This window comes from Malurus melanocephalus, unplaced genomic scaffold (assembly GCF_030028575.1).
Source record: "Malurus melanocephalus ecotype Western Australia unplaced genomic scaffold, MMel_1.1 scaffold_185, whole genome shotgun sequence".
Classification (NCBI taxonomy): domain Eukaryota; kingdom Metazoa; phylum Chordata; class Aves; order Passeriformes; family Maluridae; genus Malurus; species Malurus melanocephalus.
In genome coordinates, this window is record NW_026623417.1 from 1,048,530 (window position 1) to 1,069,299 (window position 20,770).

Sequence of the window (20,770 nt, forward strand, 5' to 3'; positions counted from 1 at the left end):
AAAGAAAAGAAAAGAAAAGAAAAGAAAAGAAAAGAAAAGAAAAGAAAAGAAAAGAAAAGAAAAGAAAAGAAAAGAAAAGAAAAGAAAAGAAAAGAGAGAAAAGAGAAAAGAAGTAGAATAGAATAGAGAGGGAATGATCAAGAGGGACAGAGAGAAAAAACAATAGAATAGAATAGAATAGAATAGAATAGAATAGAATAGAATAGAATAGAATAGAATAGAATAGAATAGAATAGAACAGAATAGAATAGAATAGAATAGAGAGGGAATGATCAAGAGGGACAGAGAGTGACTGAATATTAAATAACTGAAAGAAAATAAAAAAATAAAATAAAAATGAGAGAAAAAAATCCTTACTGAAGTGAACTTCAGAAATTCTTAAAATTTCTCTCTGAAAAAATTGGTGGTGCCATTTACAGCCTTTGCAAGATATGATGTCCTTTTAAAGTAATGTAAAGATCTACTGTGACAAACTTAATAGGCCTTATAAACCTTTTAGTGCTATTTTTCAAGTCTAAGTTAGTTCCAACTGTATCTGAGAGTGATCACTACCTCCCAGAATCAAATCCTGATTGCCTACTGTTWATTAAAATGCACTCCCTCTTCTCCACCCTTTGACTAGCACAACTTGACTGTATAGAGSAAGCATATGTATGCACAGAAAACAAAGGAAGTGGCGGGAAATGAGCTCTGTTCAAGATGATGGCAACATTAACAGCTGTTTCTAAATCAGCGCTGATGAGCCAGTCTATTGAGCACATCTGCTTACTGGCACGAAAGCCCTGTTTCTTTTCCCTTAGTCAACAAGTTGTTCAGCATCTGCATCTCCACRTCTGATGATTAGACTGTTACTTAAGATAGGAGTAAATTACTTCACATCGCATATCTCCTGATGTACAAGACAAATGTGTTTGCTGTGACCAATTTATTTTAAGGTCTACTCTGTAGGAATSCTGCAAGGGGAGTAAAAACAAGGAGGTTGACACTGTTAGTGTCTACATCATCAAAATAATTATTACATGCTTATGATATATAAGTCCTTAGTAGTCTTAAGGGCCACATGATGTGCTGTGTTGCATGTGTACCTTTAATACAACTTCCTGATGTGGACATCAACACATCCTTTTYATTCAAAATGTGAATATTTCCTAAATTGCTGATTTAATGTTCCTCCTTCAGGAGAACCCTTCAGTCATATTAACTTTCACAATAACTGATGGAAAAATTAATGACTGAATTCAAACTACTTTAGTTGCACTATCTGCTCTCTTTCTTCTTTTTTAAAAAATACTTTATCAAAGCTCTTTTCTGAAAATGAAAGATTCTTTCCTAAAATGAGGTTTTCTAGTCCAGGTTTTACTGGCATGAGTTCCAAACAAGATTAAAATTTGAGGCCTGATATCTTGAGAGCCATAAAAATTAGAAGCAAGAATGTTCAATGCTGAAACTGTTATTTTCCTTTAAGACATCCATATTTCTAAGCAACAGTCTTTGAAGTCAATATCCTAAATTCCATGTTTTAATATATGTAAATGACACATTGCGAAGACCAAAGCATCAAGCATTTAAAGCATTCTGCCCCTGGTCATCTACTGTCCATTTTCTTTTGCTTTTATTATTCTTTAATCTTCCAATTTACTTTCCTCTAATACAGACAAGCATACGAACAACAAAAAGACCCCCCGAGTTTTCAAAATTAGAGAAAAAATTTCTTTTACTTCTGAACTTTCTTTGGCTCTGAAAACATTCCTGTTATTTTTAGATAGTACATTTGTGGTGCCAAGTTTTAAAGAAAGTCAAACTCCTGAACTTTACAGAACTCCTGCTGTAGGCAGATGAAGCTTACCTTTTTTGCCTGTATAGAGATAGTACTTTCATGATAGTTTATTCAGAAACTTATAAAAATAATTAAAAATGTATAATCAGAAAGATTCTTTCCTACGAATAAGTGTTTGTAGAATATGACTTGAAGGAATTCCATTTTCCATTCCAAAAAATGCTCATAAAAATCTCAAATACATTTTAGAGATTAAAACCAGTTTAAATAAATCTCAGTATTAAATGTCACCTTAGTTATATTATAAAMTTAATTATAAAATATTTAGAAAATCCATCACATGGAAAAAAATTGACTGCTCTTTTGGAAATTAATGAGTGGTACCAGAAACTTGTGATTAAAATTACTTAAGTCACCTGCTCACTGGTTTTAAATGATCTGCTCTGTGTTACATTACAGGACTTCRGACTGTAATGTGTGCAACTACTTTGCAGCAGCTGTTGAGAAAAAGGGGAGGTTTTGGCAGGTGCACAAAGGACAGCTGGAGCTTTTGGCACCCAGGAAGGTGTAGGAGTGAGTTCTGGTTTATCATTACATAAAAGTCAGTTGAGATTTTGGTACTGCTTAGGTGATACATTCTCCTTTCTACCTCCCACGTTTAGACAGGGATGGAATAGACATTATATTTCAGAGGACAGCAATGGTAGCAGTATTTCATTCCAGTTTCAGAAATCTTTGGGAGCACTCACTTTACCTCCCTCTACTCCATCCAAAAACAGCCACTTTCTMCAACAATGATTTTCAAAATAGATTTCATGGTCAGACAGCTGATCCTTCTGAATCAAAACCTCTTGAAAGCAAATTTCACAGTTGACATGTCTTAAGCAGAAAGAGGCACTTATTCAGGTTCCTTCCTCCTACTGACTTGTTTTCATAATATAATGAAATATATTTTTGTAAAATTAGTCTGTCCTTTTTTTGGTTAAAGGCCAAGAAAGGMAGTCTGTGGGGCTACTGCTAAAACACCCTCTACCTTATTCTCCTGTAATAGATCTTTTTAGAATCTAGTTTTATCCWTTTCTTTGCACATGTGTAGTACCTAAAGGGGGCTTACAAGGATGGAGAGTGACTTTTGTGCATGTASTGATAGGACAAGGAGTAATGGTCTTAAGATGAAGGAGAGTAGGTTTAGATTAGATATTAGGAAGAAATTCTCTATTGTGAGGGTGAGGTTGGCTGGAGAGGTTGTGAACTCTCCATCCCTGCAAGTGTTCAACACCAGAATGGATGAGAATCTGAACAACTTGGTTTAGTGAAATGTTCCCTGCCCATGGCAGGGCAGTTGGAACTAGAGGATCTTTAATGTCTTTTAACCCAAACAATTCCATGATTATACGGTTGTGCGATTCCAAATCTACAAAACAAACAAATGGTGGAAAAACTAATTTGTGGGGATGATGACCTTTAGCTAAACTTTCCTCTTCTTTGCGTAGGGGTTTAGCTCTTACTTACATGTAGAGTATTTTACTTCATGATAAAAAAAAATCTTATGTATCACTCTGCATTTTGCACAGATCAATGAATGTGAAAGTTAWCTTTCACTGAATGTGAAAGTTAAAAAGTGGTAGGTAATCAAGACTGGCTTTTGGATGAGTATGTTGATGCTTCTTTCTGCTACTACTTTACTACAAAGAAAGGCAAATCCCTTGAGGAGTGGAAACCAGTAAAACCAGAAAGATATTCTACATTTTTCAAYGGCCTGCGTAAAAAGTATCTCCTTTATTCTACATGTTCATTTTTTAACTTTCCAAAATCATTTGTTGTCCACTGATTTCTTTGATTTCTTAAAGTGACTACAAATGACAAATTTTAAAAGCTCCTCTCTCCCTAAACAGGAGGCAGAAGAAGCCAAATCTTTCTCAGCCTGAGTCTAAGAAATGGCARGGGGAGGTAATGGCAGAACCTCACGAATGGCAGAACCTTTGCAAAAGCAGCTGTATGAGCTGCTAATTTTTCTGTCGATATCACAWATGCTTCTTGGCACAGGCAGAGGTTTCTCCCCACCCAGAACCTCAYGGGGCTTCTCTGCAGGTGTAGAGTCCATTTGCAAGTAACAGCTTGAGGCACTTGGATCTTTRCATATGCAATGCTTGTTTGAATTCAACCAATACTGCCAATTAAATATGCTGATTGAATTTTTACCATGTGCCATTTTTGCTTTAAAAAAAAAATATTGTACAAATCAGAATTATGCACAAGTTAGAACTAAGTTTTCTAGGTACACTCTTTCCTGAGAAAGACCAGAGGTAGCAGAGTAACTCTTTCTGCTGGTATTTATATTGCTCAAGACGAATATCAAAATTTTATTTGATTATGAGTGCTACTTAAAATARACAAAAAATCTAAAGGATTTCAAGCCACACAGGCTCATTATTATAGTGTCTATAGAGAGTGATTAACACATGGAAGTGTGGAATGAGCAGCTGCCTTTCAGAGAAGATATGACAGCATGACAAATCAGAGATATGGTCAAGCCTGTCCTATCAATCCAGTTTGATTTTCTTTTAAAATAACGGGGGGAATAATTTCACCACTAAAACTCAGAAAACTTAGCTTCCTAAAGTAGAAAACTAGTTATGCCTTGTGTTGCATGAAGAGACATTTACACTTCCAGAGGTTGTGCAGAACAAATGCATGATGGAGTAATAATGAACTCCCTGTTTTCTTGCCTGGATGACCAAGTGAAGCTACTCTTACCTTACCAGTGAAGTTTAAAACATGCAGCAATTAGCCTCCCTGGAACTTTTTAATGATGAGAAGGATTTTAATGAAGTCACTTGTGACCAAGCATTGAGGTAACCAGGTCTGGAGAAAAATTTTCCAATGGTAAAATGGTACTTCAGTTACTATTTAAACTGTCTTAACAATGCAGTGCTACAGTGTATAATTGAAATATATCAAAGTATAATTGAAACAATAGTGCTGCTTGCTTCAATTTCTGGTAGAAAAAGGCATCACAAAGTTTCTTTCTTTGTGACTCATTCCGTGTTGGTACCACATGCATGGAAGTCAAACACTTAATACAAAAGCATTCTTCACTTGCACAAAATTTTGTCCTTTGCCTATGCAAAAATAATGGCTTTAGGCATTTTAAAATTATCGGTAACTTCTAGGCAGATACTGGAAATTAAAGTTGAGAAGAAAGAAACCTCCTTGCCAGCAGCAGAATTTAATCTGACTAGGTGGGATTTTCCGTTTATGTTGGCAAACAGAAGCATTACATCTTTGGATTGTTTATTCCGGTAACCTTAGCTAGCCTGAAGAACTGCAACATTACTCTTTTGATTAGCTCCATGCAAAGAGATCTTGCGAGATGGAAAGATCTCCTACTCTTTCTATATTTGGCAGGATCAACTCCATAAAAATGTCCATTTTGCCACGCCTCTGATACCCCACTGCAGCTGCTTCCTCCCCTCATCCCACAGTGAGATATTAAAAAGTCTTCATGGAACCTTCTCCAAGTTTATCTGGAGGTACAAAAAAGCCAAGAATGCGCTTGTCAAGGTTACAAATATCTAGGGACCTCAGATAGTTTTTAGTCTAACTAGCTCTTCAAAATATAATAGAGGCCTGCCAGCTGAAAATTATTAACTGCTGACTGAGCTGGGATTGTGAGTGCACTCTATAGGAGAGGRAGCAGGAATTATACGTACCTATATTTCTGGAATTCTTACAATACCATAATAGAGCCATCCTACCACCAGATGTGCTTATAATGCTCTCAAAGTGCAGTCTTAATATCTAGGCAATTGAGGCACTTATTTCATTTCATTTCATTTCATCCTCCTGTCTTGTAACTTAGGTTTCCTTTTTAGGGAGTGACAGGATTACTTCCTTCTCCTGAGCCATATGTTGTTAGGGTTTTTTCATTATTATTTTCGTGAAATGGCCTTCCTTGAGTCATTTATGTTTGAACTGATCTTGTAAATTATTTCAAAAGTCAAATGAAGCCTTACTTTGATGACTGCAGAAAACTTTAAWACCCTTATATAGCTTTTTAAATATAGTCAGACATATTTTTTTTCTACAGTTTGTTTAAATGCCAGAAAGGTAATTATGAAGTGTTAGTTGGTCAGTGCCTCTTTTAATCTGTGGCATATGGTAGAAATTATCACTATAGTCAAGAGGAAGATAGAGATTTCTTAAGATAGTAGGCTCCGTGATTTATCTCACATTTTGGGAAATAACTGAAAGTTATAGCTTTAGGATGACCCAAAAATACTTTCCCCGGATTATTTTGTTGTTCWTCTGTCTCTCAATAATATGCTTGTCATTTTTTTTAAAATCCTAGTGAAAAAATAATGCTAAACAAATAATTCCATCAGGGGTCATGTCTGCTCTCAAACTTATTTTCCAAGCTGATACATTAGTTTACCCAATACCCACTGCTACTTTTTTGTCATTTTACTATCTCGAGTAATTTCAATTCTCTGTATGCAAATTCAGTGTTTCATGAGAGAGCAAGAAATAACCCAACACCAAGAGGTCAACAGCATGTGATGAGATCAAGGCTATCACTGGTGTGTTCACTTATTTCAAAGGAATTATCAACCACTGCATTTTTTGCAATGCTGTTTGGGGGAAAATACTAAAGAAAAATGGTTCTACCAACAGCAATTTTCTGAAAATGCTACCTTCACTGGAAAGGGTGTGTGTGTGGGGGGGGTAATTCCATCAATATATTTTAGATCATTTTTTTGCGCCTGCTTAAGGCAGATATTGAATATGATCTCTGTTGGGACAGCTAGTTTAAAAAAAATAGTAACACTAGTAAGTATGAAACTAAGTGCTGTTATCTCACTCAAGAATAGTGATTAGTTTTGTAATGATGGAAAGACAGGTCCTGAAGGATAATTCCCTCACTTAACTGGAGARAAAAGAGATCTTGGTGTCACACCATGCTCACCGTCAAGTACATTTTTAAATCACTGGAGGAATACTGATGTAAAACAAGTATGCAAGAGCCAAGTCTTTTGATTTATGGCATTCAGCTTTTGAGATCTGCCATATACTACAGAAACCCACACCAAGATCCATGCTATTTACACCTTTCTTTTCTATCAAAGCAATATATTTGATTTAAGAGACATTTTTAGTTTACATTACTTGGCTTAGTATGATTCAGAAACCTAAAAAATGACCAGAATTTTCTTTTTGTTTTTTAATTAGCAATACAGGTCTTATGTTTTTTTGTTGTTGCTTTTTTTTTTTTTCTTTCTCTCCTTTTCTCAGACTGTTTACTGTGGCAAGATACAGATCTGGATTCTATCAAACTAAAAATCTTAATGCTTTCCTTTTCTAAGGTGGTGTTAAACAAGAAGGCAGGAAGGAAGGCAGGAAGGAAGGAAGGAAGGAAGGGAGTTATCTCTAGGACTCAGTTGTCACTCTCTGATAATCTGGGGAAGCAGAGAAGGATTAGATTACATAATTAAATAGACTAATGACAATTCTATAGAACTTATCACAAATAATCAGCAGAATGCTTAAAACTGATGTTTTGTGACAGCTGGAAAACAGCAAGGACTCCCAAGACTTAAMTGAATTCACTGCACTTATGTAGTGGGGTTGCCTTTTCTCCTCCAGAGACAAGATTCAATATTTTAACTGTCCTTTTTCAGTACGCTACATGCTTTTAGATTAACTATTTTCTTCAAGGTAGTGAACTGTCTCTTCATTTAGTTGTACTGCTYAACCTGATCTTTGAAGAAAAGAACATCAAATTTATTAGGGAGAAGAGTTAAATTCTAAGCCAAATTCATGATTATTAAATATAGGGATATATTCAGCTGACTGATTCCTGTCAAACTGGCCAGCAGGTATTTTTAATATTTATTTATTATTGTTCGGTCTCAGGCCAACTCTACCTTTGTCACCCAGACAAGAATTCATTTGTCCTCCCCTTAGCTGTCAAAATCAGGTGTGAATCTGAACAGAGTAGGCAGTGGGAATGAAAAAAAGGGAAAAAWTTATCCATTGTTTGATACAAAATGGTGTGCTTCACTAATGTAACAACCGTATTAAAGTAACTGAAAACTCCTCGGTGGAATCTGGCAATGTGGTCAAATCAAAACAGAAATTGCTGTGTTTTTCTTGTCAAGGTCAGAGGGACAGCCATTCTCTAGAAGCTTTCAAAGAAAAAAAGCTGTTGCATTTGCTTTTTTGAGTAAATAGGTTCCTTTGTTTTTAGAAAAGGCTGGATTTTTTCTGATTTGTCTACTTGTGTCAGGTGTTAATGAAACTCAAGAAAATTGCAAATCTTGTATGTGAGTTTCACAAATCATTATGCTATTTCAATACCTTTTCTTGACTGAAAACCTGACTGAATACCTTACTGATTGCATCTAAACAAATCCCTCAATCTCATTGATTCCTGAAAAAATAATGACTGCCTATCAGTGGGCAAAAAGTTTTTGTTGTTTTAATAACAAAACTAGGAAATAGTTCATCAGATTTTGTGTACTTGAGGCCCGTATTCTAAACTTCATTACTTAAATACATTGTCAAAATGTGTATGTGATGTGATTAGTAGTTGAAATGTGACTTCACTACCTATTCAGTGCACAGAGATGAGATCCTGAAACACTTCAGTACATATGTAACATGGATGTTTCCATTAGAAATCAACGTGACAACATGCATGATGAAACTTAAGCACATGCAGAAGTGTTTCCCGGACCAGGGCTTGGTGAGCAGGAAACCAATAACAGTGATAAGGAATTCCATCATCTCCTCTGCTTTCACAGAGCAGGGCAAGATAAAGGGGTTTAAAATGCCTGTATCCCAGTTTTGCCACGGATCCATTTTTACTGCCATCTGGAAACAGGATGTGCAGAAACTCTGGATGAATGTCCACGGCATATACTAAACAGACTGAACCAAGGTGCTCATATTTGTTGCATGCAGGCAAACCGACTACTTGTGCATACAGTGTTTGGGACCCACGCCCTCTTCAGTGACATCAGTGTGGACATGCACCCATCTAACAGATCTTGTGCTCGTGCTTTTATCTTCCATCTCTGCCTAATAGATGAAACTCATCTATAAGTGGTACATACAAAAATATAAATTACTTGCATGGCAGTGAGATAATAAATGCATGTAATTTTGCTTATAAAAATTCAATCTGACACATCAACAAAACAAAACAATTAGCATTATAAGCAAGAGCTCTACTATGAGCTACTAACCATTGGTACATATTGGGCAAGCATTTCAAGTTCATTATTTTGCATCAGTACCTGTCTTTCAGTGAGGTCAAGGTTTACTGCTATCTCATATCGTCTCAGCCTGGTCAAATAGTTATGATGAGCAAATTCTGCTTCTAGCTCTCTGATTTGCTCCTTGGTGAAAGCTGTCCTTTCCTTCCTGGGTTTACTGTTGACCTCTGTCTTGTAGTTTCCTTCTTGGGAATCTGAAAAAAAAAAAAAAGCAAAAAATGGATGTAATGTCAAGGAAACAAGCCCAAAGACAACAACAAGCTAAAGTTACATTCCTCAAACTTCTCTCTAAACACGCCTTTGCTTTCACTCCTGTGGATCCTTTGCTGTAAATCTGGAAAGCAGCAGTAATACTGACAGACTTGAGCTGCTGCTTCCATTCACACACATCAAACTTTAGCTTAAAACCTTGCAATGCTTCATTTTCTAACAATTCTCTGAAGATTTTTCTGCAAGGCTTCAATTCCTTCCTGCTGTTGGCAACTCTCAGTGCATCCAACCACTACAGGATATGTATCATTTGATTAGTGTATAATGAGTAATACTCCCAAGAATCTCTCTCTCTCCTATCATTTCACCAATAGCTTAAGCCAAAGCTGTTTTACAGCATACAATTTAAGGTTTAGTCCAGTTGCWTTTTCAGGGAAAACTAACAGGCTAAGCATAGGAAATCGAACACACATCAAAAAGAAATTGCTAAGCATGTCCTATGGGATCTTCTCCTACACATGTTATGGTGCAGGTAGGAACATTTTGCCACAACTGGTATCAGTATAGGAAATTTGCTGCMCCTGAAGCTCATTACCTAAGGAATACTTTGGCCACAATCAGAAGAGCTTTGCTGAAAGTTGCATTATCACCCTCATGATTCCTTTTACTCTGAGAAACAGGTACATTTGGTCCTGACCCAAACTATTGAACTCAATGATTCAGTGATAGTAATTCTCCTGCTATCAGTGAAGGATAATTAAATAATGGAAGTTCAAACTGTAAGAAAAAATAGAAAAGGAGAGAGTGGAAAGTAAAAAAAAAAGGTAGAAAAAAATAAAAAGACCAGACATTTGTAAGTTTGGGTATGATACAACACCTATAAACCCAAAATTAGCAGGAGATCAGTACGAGTATCATTAGTCAAATTCTGGCCTCACGAATCATCTTAAAAATGTCACAGATTAATTCACACTTCAGCTGCTGATTTAAATAGAAACGTGCATCAACATCCAAGTGAATTGGCTTGCAGCGAAATCACTCCCTGGGACTCTGTGTCAGATGAATCATCGGCATGCCTGAGCCTGTCCAACTGGCCAGTGAGTCTGGTTTCAAGTCTGTATTTTATAAAGGTATAAATATGTTTTCACTTTTTGTCAGTCACTCTGTTGCTTGGAAGGGAGCTTTGGTTTTATGTTTTTTTTTAATAAGAACTGTTGATGCCTGACTCAATGCTATAGCCMTTAATTTGAAATGTTTTAAAGATAATGGCTGCATATCACCAAACCTCTGTTTTTGCTGACATGACACACAGAACTTTGCTTCAAATGCATACTGTACTTCTGGCCATATGACTGAGGGTATCCACAAAAGCCCAAAGCTGAGTGGATCTGGGAATTTTCCTACAAGCAGAGTAGGGATTTCTAGGGTAGGATCCCATTAAATGGCAGGCCCATTGACAATAAAGTGGGGCCAAGGTCCATTGTCCAAACACAACAGAGAAAACTTGACATATCAGAACCACCTAACACCTAGGAATTCCCACTTCTTTGATAATAGTAAGATTACTAGAGTCACTGTACCTTCTCTCCACATTTTTCTGTTGCAGGGATATGCACATGGCTTTTTTTTYCTTAAAATTTCCTTGTCTGCCATCCAATTATAAGCTCCAAACACTAGTAGATCACCTGAATTTAAATATCTAAACCCCCATTCCATTGAATCACTGAAGTGAGACACCGAAATCATTATTCTTGGCATTTGGGCTTACCATTCTTAYACCACCAGAAGTGTTTCATATGGATTTGAAAGCAGATGGGTGTGCACAGTCCTTATGTGCAGCATGACACAGAAATGAACTTCATGCAAGTAATTTCTAAAGTCCTCTTATAACTGTCCTGGTCATCCTGTGTCTGTGTGAAGCCATGAGCCAAGAAGTCTTTCCATGTCAGTACTTGCTGTAAGAAAGATCCATGGCTCCCTGGTTTCCAGACTAAAGTTTGTGACCTTAAATAAACATAATATGACACTGATACCATACTGAAAATTGAATAGTAGAAATGATGGCATAAGCCTGGATATGCAACAGAAAGAGGGGTCAAGTCTGTAAAACGCTGGTAGCTACTTCTGCTGTGAACATCTGAAGGGGAAAAATTCAGGAATACCCATCAAACTTCTCCCAGGAASGTACTGTTACAAACTTATAACATGAGCAGTTTTTGGAAGAAGATGGTTCCATGAGGAAAGTGGCTTTGCTGTATAGCAGCAGATGGTTTTTCATAACATTCACAGCCAATGGCTCTTGTGATACTGAAAAGGGAAGGGGAGGAATAYAGGGATAAGGAAAAAGAAATATAACTGCATGAGTAGCATATGTCCATCAACTTTGCCAACAGAGAGGATTCAGAACTGTTATCAGTGTTAACTCACACAGATCCTGTGCGAATATAAGCATTCTTGGATTATTGGTTATTTAGAGGTTTCTGCCATTGCTGGATACTACCTTTAATTCAGTGCTGGATTCTAAGTGCCTGACATTCATAGTTTTGTCAGCAGTAATATTCCATCAGCAGACTGACACAGTGGAAAAGTTGCAGGGTTTTATTTATTTTTGAAGATATCATTGATTTGATTTGTTATAGCTGAGATACACTAAAAAAACACATGGTATATTCTGCTGAAAGCAGAAGCTGGAGAYGTACACAGCTGTGACAGGTACAGAAAGCTGACTCCCTCTCAATACTGAGGTTAAGTCAATAGAGCAATTGGAATCCCAGGAAATCTATTTCAACAAAGATACGGCCAGCAAGACAATAGCATTTTGCTTAATGCATGTAAGATGTTGAAAATATATCCAAAATGAGAGTTAGATAGATACCAGTTAGGTGATCACGAGTTATATGTTATATAACGACTCTTGTTGTCATCTGACCTGCTCACTGAAGTGTTGCTGGGGTCCAAGTACAGGTTGCCTTTTATGTCCTCTTGATGTCGTACTACTTGGAACTGTAGTTTTAAAACTTTGAGTTGTTTTAATTTCCAAGGAGAAAGAACCTAGGTTTACTAATTCGTTGGTTTTTTTTGTTTTTTTTTTTAGCAGTCCCTGTAAAGCCAAGATTTGGAACTCCCATGTCTTTCTGACCTTCAAAGCTCTGTTCATTGTCACCTGACTAGCTTCTCCTTGGTGGAAAATGGGTGGGAGACTTGGAAGAGATCCTTGGCAGAACTCACATCAGCCTACATCTGTTTTGCAGCTGTTGCAACTAAGACAAGAAAARGGTCCCAAGAACCTTAGTTTTCTTCTACTGACTACATCTTATGCCAAGTGGTAGGTGTAGAGGCAGAGAACAAAGCCTAGGGAGAACTAAGTTAGACTACTKGCCTCTCAAAAGGCACACATAAAATACATACAGATGGTACAAACCACTTGATGAAAAATACAGTAATCTATGTTGTCTGTTTTCTGCCTTCTGCCAGACAAATTCTGGCACACTGTCAGAAAATGTAGCCTACATGCAGGTATTTGTACCTTATCAGTCTCTCTTCCACAGACCTTTGTTCTTTGGATGTCAACTAATGTTGGCAGTTTAAACACTGCTTTGAGGGATCTCAGAATCATTTTTATCACTTTTCAGAAACTCCARGCAACATCTTTAATTTCTCGTTAGAAAAAATGCTTGTTGGTAACTGATGTAAGAAGGTATCATTTGGAGAGACATTCAAAGTCATAAATGGCAGTTCCACAAATCTTTGAAGGCTTATATTTTTGTCAAGTTTAATAACAGCTCAAGATTTATTTTTTAAAAAAAAAATCATTCCTGGCTGCACTATTCCGCACCCTCAAATGTTACTTCTTCTGCTTTACTTTAAGGAAAGGTTTGTTCTTAATCCCATTTGTTTTATCCCACCAGAGTTCCTATTTCCCTCTCTCTACATCAAGACATGAAGCATGCCAAGCAAAAAGAGCATCAAACTCCTATGTGTAGAATATAAAAAGTGATCATTTCAGTGGTTTTACTGCTGATGCATGCCTAGGGAAAAAAAAAAAAAAAAAAAAAAAAAAAAAAAAAAAGACTAGTCACAGAACATGGAAAAGAGACTGGTTGGGATATGCATGGTGCAAAGATCTGCTAGTAACCAGGTAGGGTCAGAACCAAAGGCAAAACGGGCATGAAGCACCTATTATATTTTCTTGGATTAGTTRAACAGCTGACACGCCTTCATTTCTCAGACAGAAATGAACATTCAGTTAATATCAGTAATCTAAAACTCCAGACAAAAAAATTCAAAAATAAATCAGATTGCTAGTGTTCTATAGGCAGTTTCAGAAGGTTTTCAGATCCTGACAGCCATACTGAGAATGAGGTGTGACAATAACCACTAATTTGTGACAAAAAGGCCATCAGAATTTCACTCCTATTGTTCAATATTCAGGTTTTCAATTTTCACTAACAGTTTCCAACACTTATCCTCGAAAAACCTCTACCATTAGTAAACTATTTCTAAATTTATTTAACTATTAATTTATAGTGAAATTAAGTTAATTAAATGTTCTTAATTGCATATTTTCCTCTAAATGTTGATCAAGTGTTTGCAGAAAACATTTACTACACAGGTATCTACTTTAAAATAAAGCAATTTATTTAAAGTAATAAAAGCAAAAATCTTGCTCCTTCTGAGTAGTTTAATGTTGTATGAAAGAATATTTCTTTCAAACATAAATCTTCAACATTCTTTTAAATTGCTAACATGTAAACAAAAGCTTCTAGAAATCAATAGACCACAATAATGATATGTGATTCAATTCAAAATGCTTGCTTGCTTTTCTTTTTTCTTTCGAGATATGAGCAATATGAACTAAGGGAAAAGTAGCAAGGAGATGGTGCAAAGGTCTCCATATGGTTCCTATTTTTGCCAGCAACTACATGTGAGAGCAAGATTTACCCAGAAATAGTAATTTTCAGACATTTTGGACRTTTAATAAAGACTATTATGAGGTTTTATATTACTTTTTTTCCTAAATTTTCAATCAAAAGTTTCTCAGAATTAATATGAAAATTCCCCAGGTATCCAARACTGCTCTTTGCTTTGCAGGATCATAATTTAAATCCTTACTCCCTAGTTTTGCGTATAATTTTTGTACAAAAGAAAAAAAATATAAGTCTACATATCTATGTTCACTTTGATGCACCTACTTTTATTTTTAGCAGGTGATGCAGACTTTATTAATCTGTTTTTCTTTCATAATTTTCCTTTCCTTCACAGTCATTTAAATAAAGTTCTTAAAAAATTTTGTCTAGTGAAAAGATATACTTTTAAATCACTGAACATATTCAGTCTGAGTGCCTCTTTTAAGAATGTAATTAAAAGTGTTTCTGGAGCTGGAATTCACTAAATATATTCAGAAGATCCTTTCTGAAAATTGGAASAAACAACATCATCATTTCCATAATTCACAACTCTGCATGTGCAAATGGGCAAAACTGCACAGTAGCACAAGTACGATGTCAAAACTTTCATGAATCCTTCTTTTCAGTCTAATGAAAGCGAACTTTTGTTTGCTTATTGAGTTAATACTTTCTAACAGTCTGTGACAATTAACAATTTAAAACAGCTTCATATCTGCACCCAAAATAAACACTGAACTGGCACAGCAAAACCTGTGAGTATTCTGAAACACACTGTATACTGTCCTAAACCATTACCTACTAGCTGTTGCTGCCAACTTTTTGTTATTACTGCCTTCTGAAAGTAAAAGTCTAGGAATTATACAGCAGTATTGGAAACATTGATTCATAACACTTTAGCAGRCTAATTCTGCAGGTTCTTGAAGATAACTCTGTTTAAAAAGATGTTCTACTACCTTCTAACTCTATAGCATGYACATGTCAATGCTTCTTTAAACCAGACATTTAGAGAAGACAACATATGTATTCTCTCATATGAGTAACTACCCTAGTGAGTAGACCTTCATGAGGAAGACACTACTCTCTGTCCAAATGGTGTGTAAAATTCAGCTTATTATAGGAAAGGAGACACAGGATTTCTCTGAAAATAACTTTACAGGCTGCATTTTAATACAACCTTTTATCCACTGGGATTAACAATTCCCATTTGGACTTCTGCAGATATATCTCTTTCGTGCAACATCAAATAACATGTGCTGTTTTTTGCCTTTTTACCAAACCAGTTTTATAACTTGCTTTCATGTACAGAAGYTTCATTAAATGATGTTGAGACCTGCCAGGACCATCCCCCCAGTGATTAGGAGTGAATCTTCCAGAGTAAAAACTAATCTATAACATTAAACCAAAATATTTTCCATGCAGAATCCTCTTACAACAAAGACAAGTGAGGAAAACACTAGTTGACATAGAAGTTTATATAATTTCTCTTCTTTTGAGTCKCACTTCCTAGACATCTCCTACAGGGACTCTTTCCAACCAAGAGGAAGAGAATAAAAGAGGAGCAACCAAACCCACCCCAAACATTGTGCATGCCTCAGTCATCATTCTGATGAAAAYTCTTCCCTGGATGTCAGTTGTATCAGAACTCCAAGGAGGCATGAAAAAAATATTCCTTTTTGTCCCTACATTATTGTAGGGCAAAAAATTTCCCAAAAAATTCTTGGGAAAATAGGTCATCTCTGCCAAGATGATATTTGAAACATCTAAGGCACTACAAACTATAGGGAAGTGGTTGCTTGAGAAGAGAAAACAGTGTAAAACACGCAGAACTCACTCAGATAATCACCTCTTAACAAGCCTTATCTCCCTAAAATGATAAGTTGTAGTTTTTCACTTTAGCTTTGCAAATCAGAGACCYTTGTCCTGCTGAAAATACTGGGCAGTGTTCTGGGACTCAGGTTTAACAAAATGCCTGAAAAAACCAAAATTTTTAAGATATAATTCATATCTTAAAAAGAAAAAAAAAAGAGAAAAAAAAGAAAAACCAACAAACAAACAAACTAAAAAATCTAAAATACTTAAGTGTTAAAGAATGCACTCTGGATGATTTAATCCTTTGGCCAGTAAGCTTTTTGAGGAAATGCTTTCTCACAAATATATGTAGATCTGTTTCTTCAGGCAAAATAGMGTTGTGGCTGCTCCACTTTATATGACATTAAATGCTTTACATTTAGCTTAAGATATTGCCAGCAAAAATGGAGATGTGGCTAAGGAATTGAAAAAATATATTGCAGTGTCTTGTTGCAAAGAAAGTCACCAGTAATATACCAAAACATACCAGTATGCTTCCTGCATGTATTAACTAGAATTTAAGCATCATGAAAATAGATTTAGAATTTTTTCCTTTGTAAAGCCAGACTGCCACTGTTGCTGTATTAGAATCCAAATCACAGGGAGATGGGATGGGAAATACATCAAGCGATGCATTTTACAAACTTATTTTATATATTAACTTCTTTATATAAATGGCCATTTGTTTTATGTGCTTTCACGTTTACATTCAAAGTTCCTTGTATTTAAGCAGCAGTACATTCCAATTCAAATCTAGCCATGCTTGATTCCCAAATGGCAGTCAGCTATTGATAATTCTGTTTCTTGGAAAGTGCAGACCTTGTGGATACTATTCTTTGAATCAGTGAGTGAAACATTTTTAATGTGGTTTCTTAGTTACTCCATGAAAAGATGTCAAYTATTAGTTTTCTGCTATCACTATAATAAATCTTCATTGTGAAATTCCAAATATACCTCTAGTTAACAATAGAGTTTTATCTATAAGCAAGTAGGCTTCCATTTCTTTTACACACAGTCACATTACCCATAGTTTGCAGAAATCAAGGTATAATTTGATTGCAGACTTCACCAAGTATATAGCCTAGAGCTCTTTCTTCCATAGCTGGTGGTCTACAGATAGACAGTGCCATTGCCTCCGCTCCTCACACACAAGACCTTACATCAGAAAAAAGTAACAGCCGCCATCTATAGCAATTATTGTAGATCTTGCAACAGACCTCATCACTGTGCCTTGATATGTCCCTTCACTGGAGCAAATGGCCGAGAGAAGAGTGTGCATCTGGGCCAGCTCCTTAGCACAGACCACCTTCTCCCACAAATTTCAGTGAGCAAAGTGGAGAAAATCAGGAGTTTCAGTGGAATCTCCTCTCAACCACAAGGGTATCAGAGCTGATTTTGCTCCCATTGTAAGTACCAGTTTACTTTGTATAGGATCATGAGAAGTCTTGAGTTGAATAAAGAAGAGTATTTTCTTAAAGTCCTACATACATATTTTTTTGAAATATAGAGGCAGATCTTACAGTGAAAATCTTGCTAACTTCCAAGTTTTCTTTTTGAAAAAGAGTTTATTGTAATTGCATAACCTCCTGTATGAACAAAAAAAAAATATACTTCGCATGAAAGCCAAAGAATCAAGGACTTTAGTTTCGCATACTTAGCAATAAAAGTTGAAACACTTTACAACAGTTTAATACAGTTTCTTRAGGGCTCCATAATGCCTAATTCACTCATCTTTCCAAAGCTTTAGGATACAGTTACACAAAGGAAAATGTAAATGGGTACCAACAATTCCACTTTAACTCYTTCTAAGAATTATTTTGCTGCTACAGGAAACAGGAAGCCATTTCACAGTGGTATTTTTAATGTAATTCTTCCACGTGTGTTACACTAGCTAATTTTTTTCCCATTCATCAYGCAACAGATTTATTTGGAACCCCTTAGTGATATAGTGAAAATTTTATATATGTTGAACATATGACTGAAAAAGCAGTGTCTGGAGCAAATCTAACATCCAATATTTCTATTTAATCCTATGTTAGTGTGCCCTTTCTAATTTTTTTTTAAATTCAGTCTGCTTGAAATGTTTTTACTCTTTCTAAAACCTGTCCTTTTTAAACACCCATAACGAGCCTCTAAAATGTATGTAGCACCTTGCAGAGCKGCAGGATCACAAATCACCTTCCATTTCACAATCTTGATGAGTGTCACAGCCCCCACAAGCAATTCCATGTGGTCATTCTCTGCCTTAGTGGCTGTCCCCGTTGGACATGGCTCAGCTAGTGTGGCGTTACAGCTTTCAGCATGAGGCACAAATGCAACCTCTSTCTGGGTCTTTAAGAAATATAGATTTCTGTGCAAATGTATTTGCCTGAGTATGTTTTAGTGACATGTTTAGTAAATCTTATTATCCCTCAGAAAGCATTAAAATGAAGCCAACAGGCCCAGCTGTGCTCATAACCTACCTTAGTAGATATCCAGACTTTTTCTCAAAACARAAAAACACGCACACGCACACTCTCCTACCCAACAGAGCTGCTGTTCTAAGTGTCTTCTACTATTTCGTTCACAGTTTACTTTACAACATTGTGCTGAAGTATAACACKAACTATAAAACTGGAAAACCAGTGAAAAGTGCTTTCCCACATACAGTTAGATGGAATTACCTGTATTTCAGGGGAAACCAAAATAAAAAGGGTTRTAAAATAAAATTTTTCAGATGTTTTACCTATTTATACCATTGGCTTTCAGRCTAACCATGGAAGTTTCATTTTTCACTTAAAACTACTACTGTCTGTTAATATGAGATAGAAACCCTCCTAACGGCTGCTTTAGAAATCCTGAATATCAGCTGATTTTGACTTATAAGTTCCCCTATTTAGCACGATGCTGCATTTTCCTTCCTTTTTGTTTTCTCAAATGATTTTCATAAATGGCAAAATCCATTAAAAACACCCAAAGGATTTGTCATGTTTGAAGCTAACACAATTTCCTCTTCCACGTATAGTACAATTGTTAAAGGACGGAAAAATGCTCACATAATTAAACAGAAAATCCAAAATACTTCTCTAAATAGTATACTGGGTGAAGGAWATAAATCTGTAAAAGGAATAAAGTCTAGCTAATAATGCAGGTTTAAATTTTCTGCTAGCTCTATTTTACTATTCATTTTACAGTCTGGGGGGGCTTTTTGATGACTAATTTTTCTTGATTGCTAACAATAAACTTACTTAGTTAAAACCTGTGATTCATAGTATAAAGCTTTGGCAGGGTGCAATTTAAAAAATGCTTCAACTTTCATGTGAGAAAAAAATGCAGCATAWTTTTTTGAAGCCTTTCTGTTATTTTAAGATTAGAGTGCAAGAAAACATTATCTATCTGAAAGAAGTTGCTTCAAGTATGGGTTCAAGTACAGCTTTGACATGGCAAACTTTTATGCCCTACTTGTGCTGTTCTTTTTTATATAATGTAGACTACAGTTACAGTACTTGAAAATTATAAACCTTCTTTTAACTTTAAAAATGGACTGCTACCTGCAAAGGGGTTGATATTCCTATGAAGTCTTATATTTTATTTATAAAGTATAATAACAGGGGACTGATTTCGCAAACATGCCAGTATGTACATGAAGTTCTAGTCTCAAGTGAGCCCATTGAGAACAAATATATTTAAAAAAAAAAAAAAATGAAAGAAACTCCCTCAACCCAAAAGTGCCCAATAATTAACCCCATGTCCATGGTATTTTATTAAATGTAAAGGTAATTTTTCCCCAGCTTCATTTCTAACTCTTTTTCAGTAATGGAAAGTGTTTCTGTGATCACTAAACTTCTACAAAAGTAAAAACTTTTGTTTTCTCCAATCAGAGAGAACATTTGGCAAGCAAATGTTAAATAATAGGGCCTGACTCTTCCATCACTCACCTCCCACAGCTTGCTGCCTACAAGCTGGAGAATAAAGGCCTTCCTGGTAAAGTATTGTGCTAATGGAATATTCTGGCAGTGMATGTCAAAGCCTAGTAAATCCTATATATGTTTTGCCATCCTAGACAGTATTTGTTTTACTTTTRAGAAAAGCTAATTTTAAATACCTGACTCTACTAGGATAAGAAAATTTGAAAACATTCATAAAGATTGAAGATAAAAATTGGATWAGTATAACCTTTTTCTCCATCCTTAAAGTTGCAACACCAAAAACAAATTAAGACGTTATTTAGTTGTACTATTGAAACAATTTAAATCAGTACCCACATTCTCCAATATGACCAGTTGTCACCTCCAGTAATGACTGGCAGCTGGAGATAACACAGAAATTTTTGATTCTGGTAAGTGTTGAACTACATCCTTCCAGAAAATTAAAATGGTATTTTATTTCTTTGCTCTTCTTCCCATCCATATAATCTAGGTTTGAATCTCTGCAGTAAGAGCAGATACAGTACTTGAGATTATCAGATCCCAGAAACAGGGGAAAAAATGTCAATGAAATTATTAGCATATGTACTGAAGGATTTAGGAGTACACTCCAGAAAGAAGAGGCTCAAAGCAACAATGAAGTCCCAGCATGTATACTGGTATCCAGCAATTCCACCACTGGACTTCATGCAACAGCAATGAATGCTGTGTTTGCACATGCTAATGGGGTGAGGAGGGGAGGTAGATAAATCTCCCTCTAAACCTCAAAAAATGTGTCCTGACCTCTGGTCTGCCTGCTCAATGTGTCCTGACCTCTGGTCTGCCTGCTCTGAAAAAGAGAAAAAA

The 20,770-nt window shown here is 35.8% G+C and overlaps 1 protein-coding gene across 1 annotated transcript in view; it reads right to left on the reverse strand.

The window, feature by feature from the left end:
* The window catches only part of MEOX2 (mesenchyme homeobox 2), a 53,604-nt gene that overhangs the window by 5,493 nt on the left and 27,341 nt on the right, over positions 1–20,770 (reverse strand). Inside the window, exon 2 of the mRNA XM_057373113.1 lies at positions 9,076–9,248. Coding sequence (XP_057229096.1) covers positions 9,076–9,248 — 173 coding nt within the window. The remainder of the gene's footprint in view (positions 1–9,075; positions 9,249–20,770) is intronic.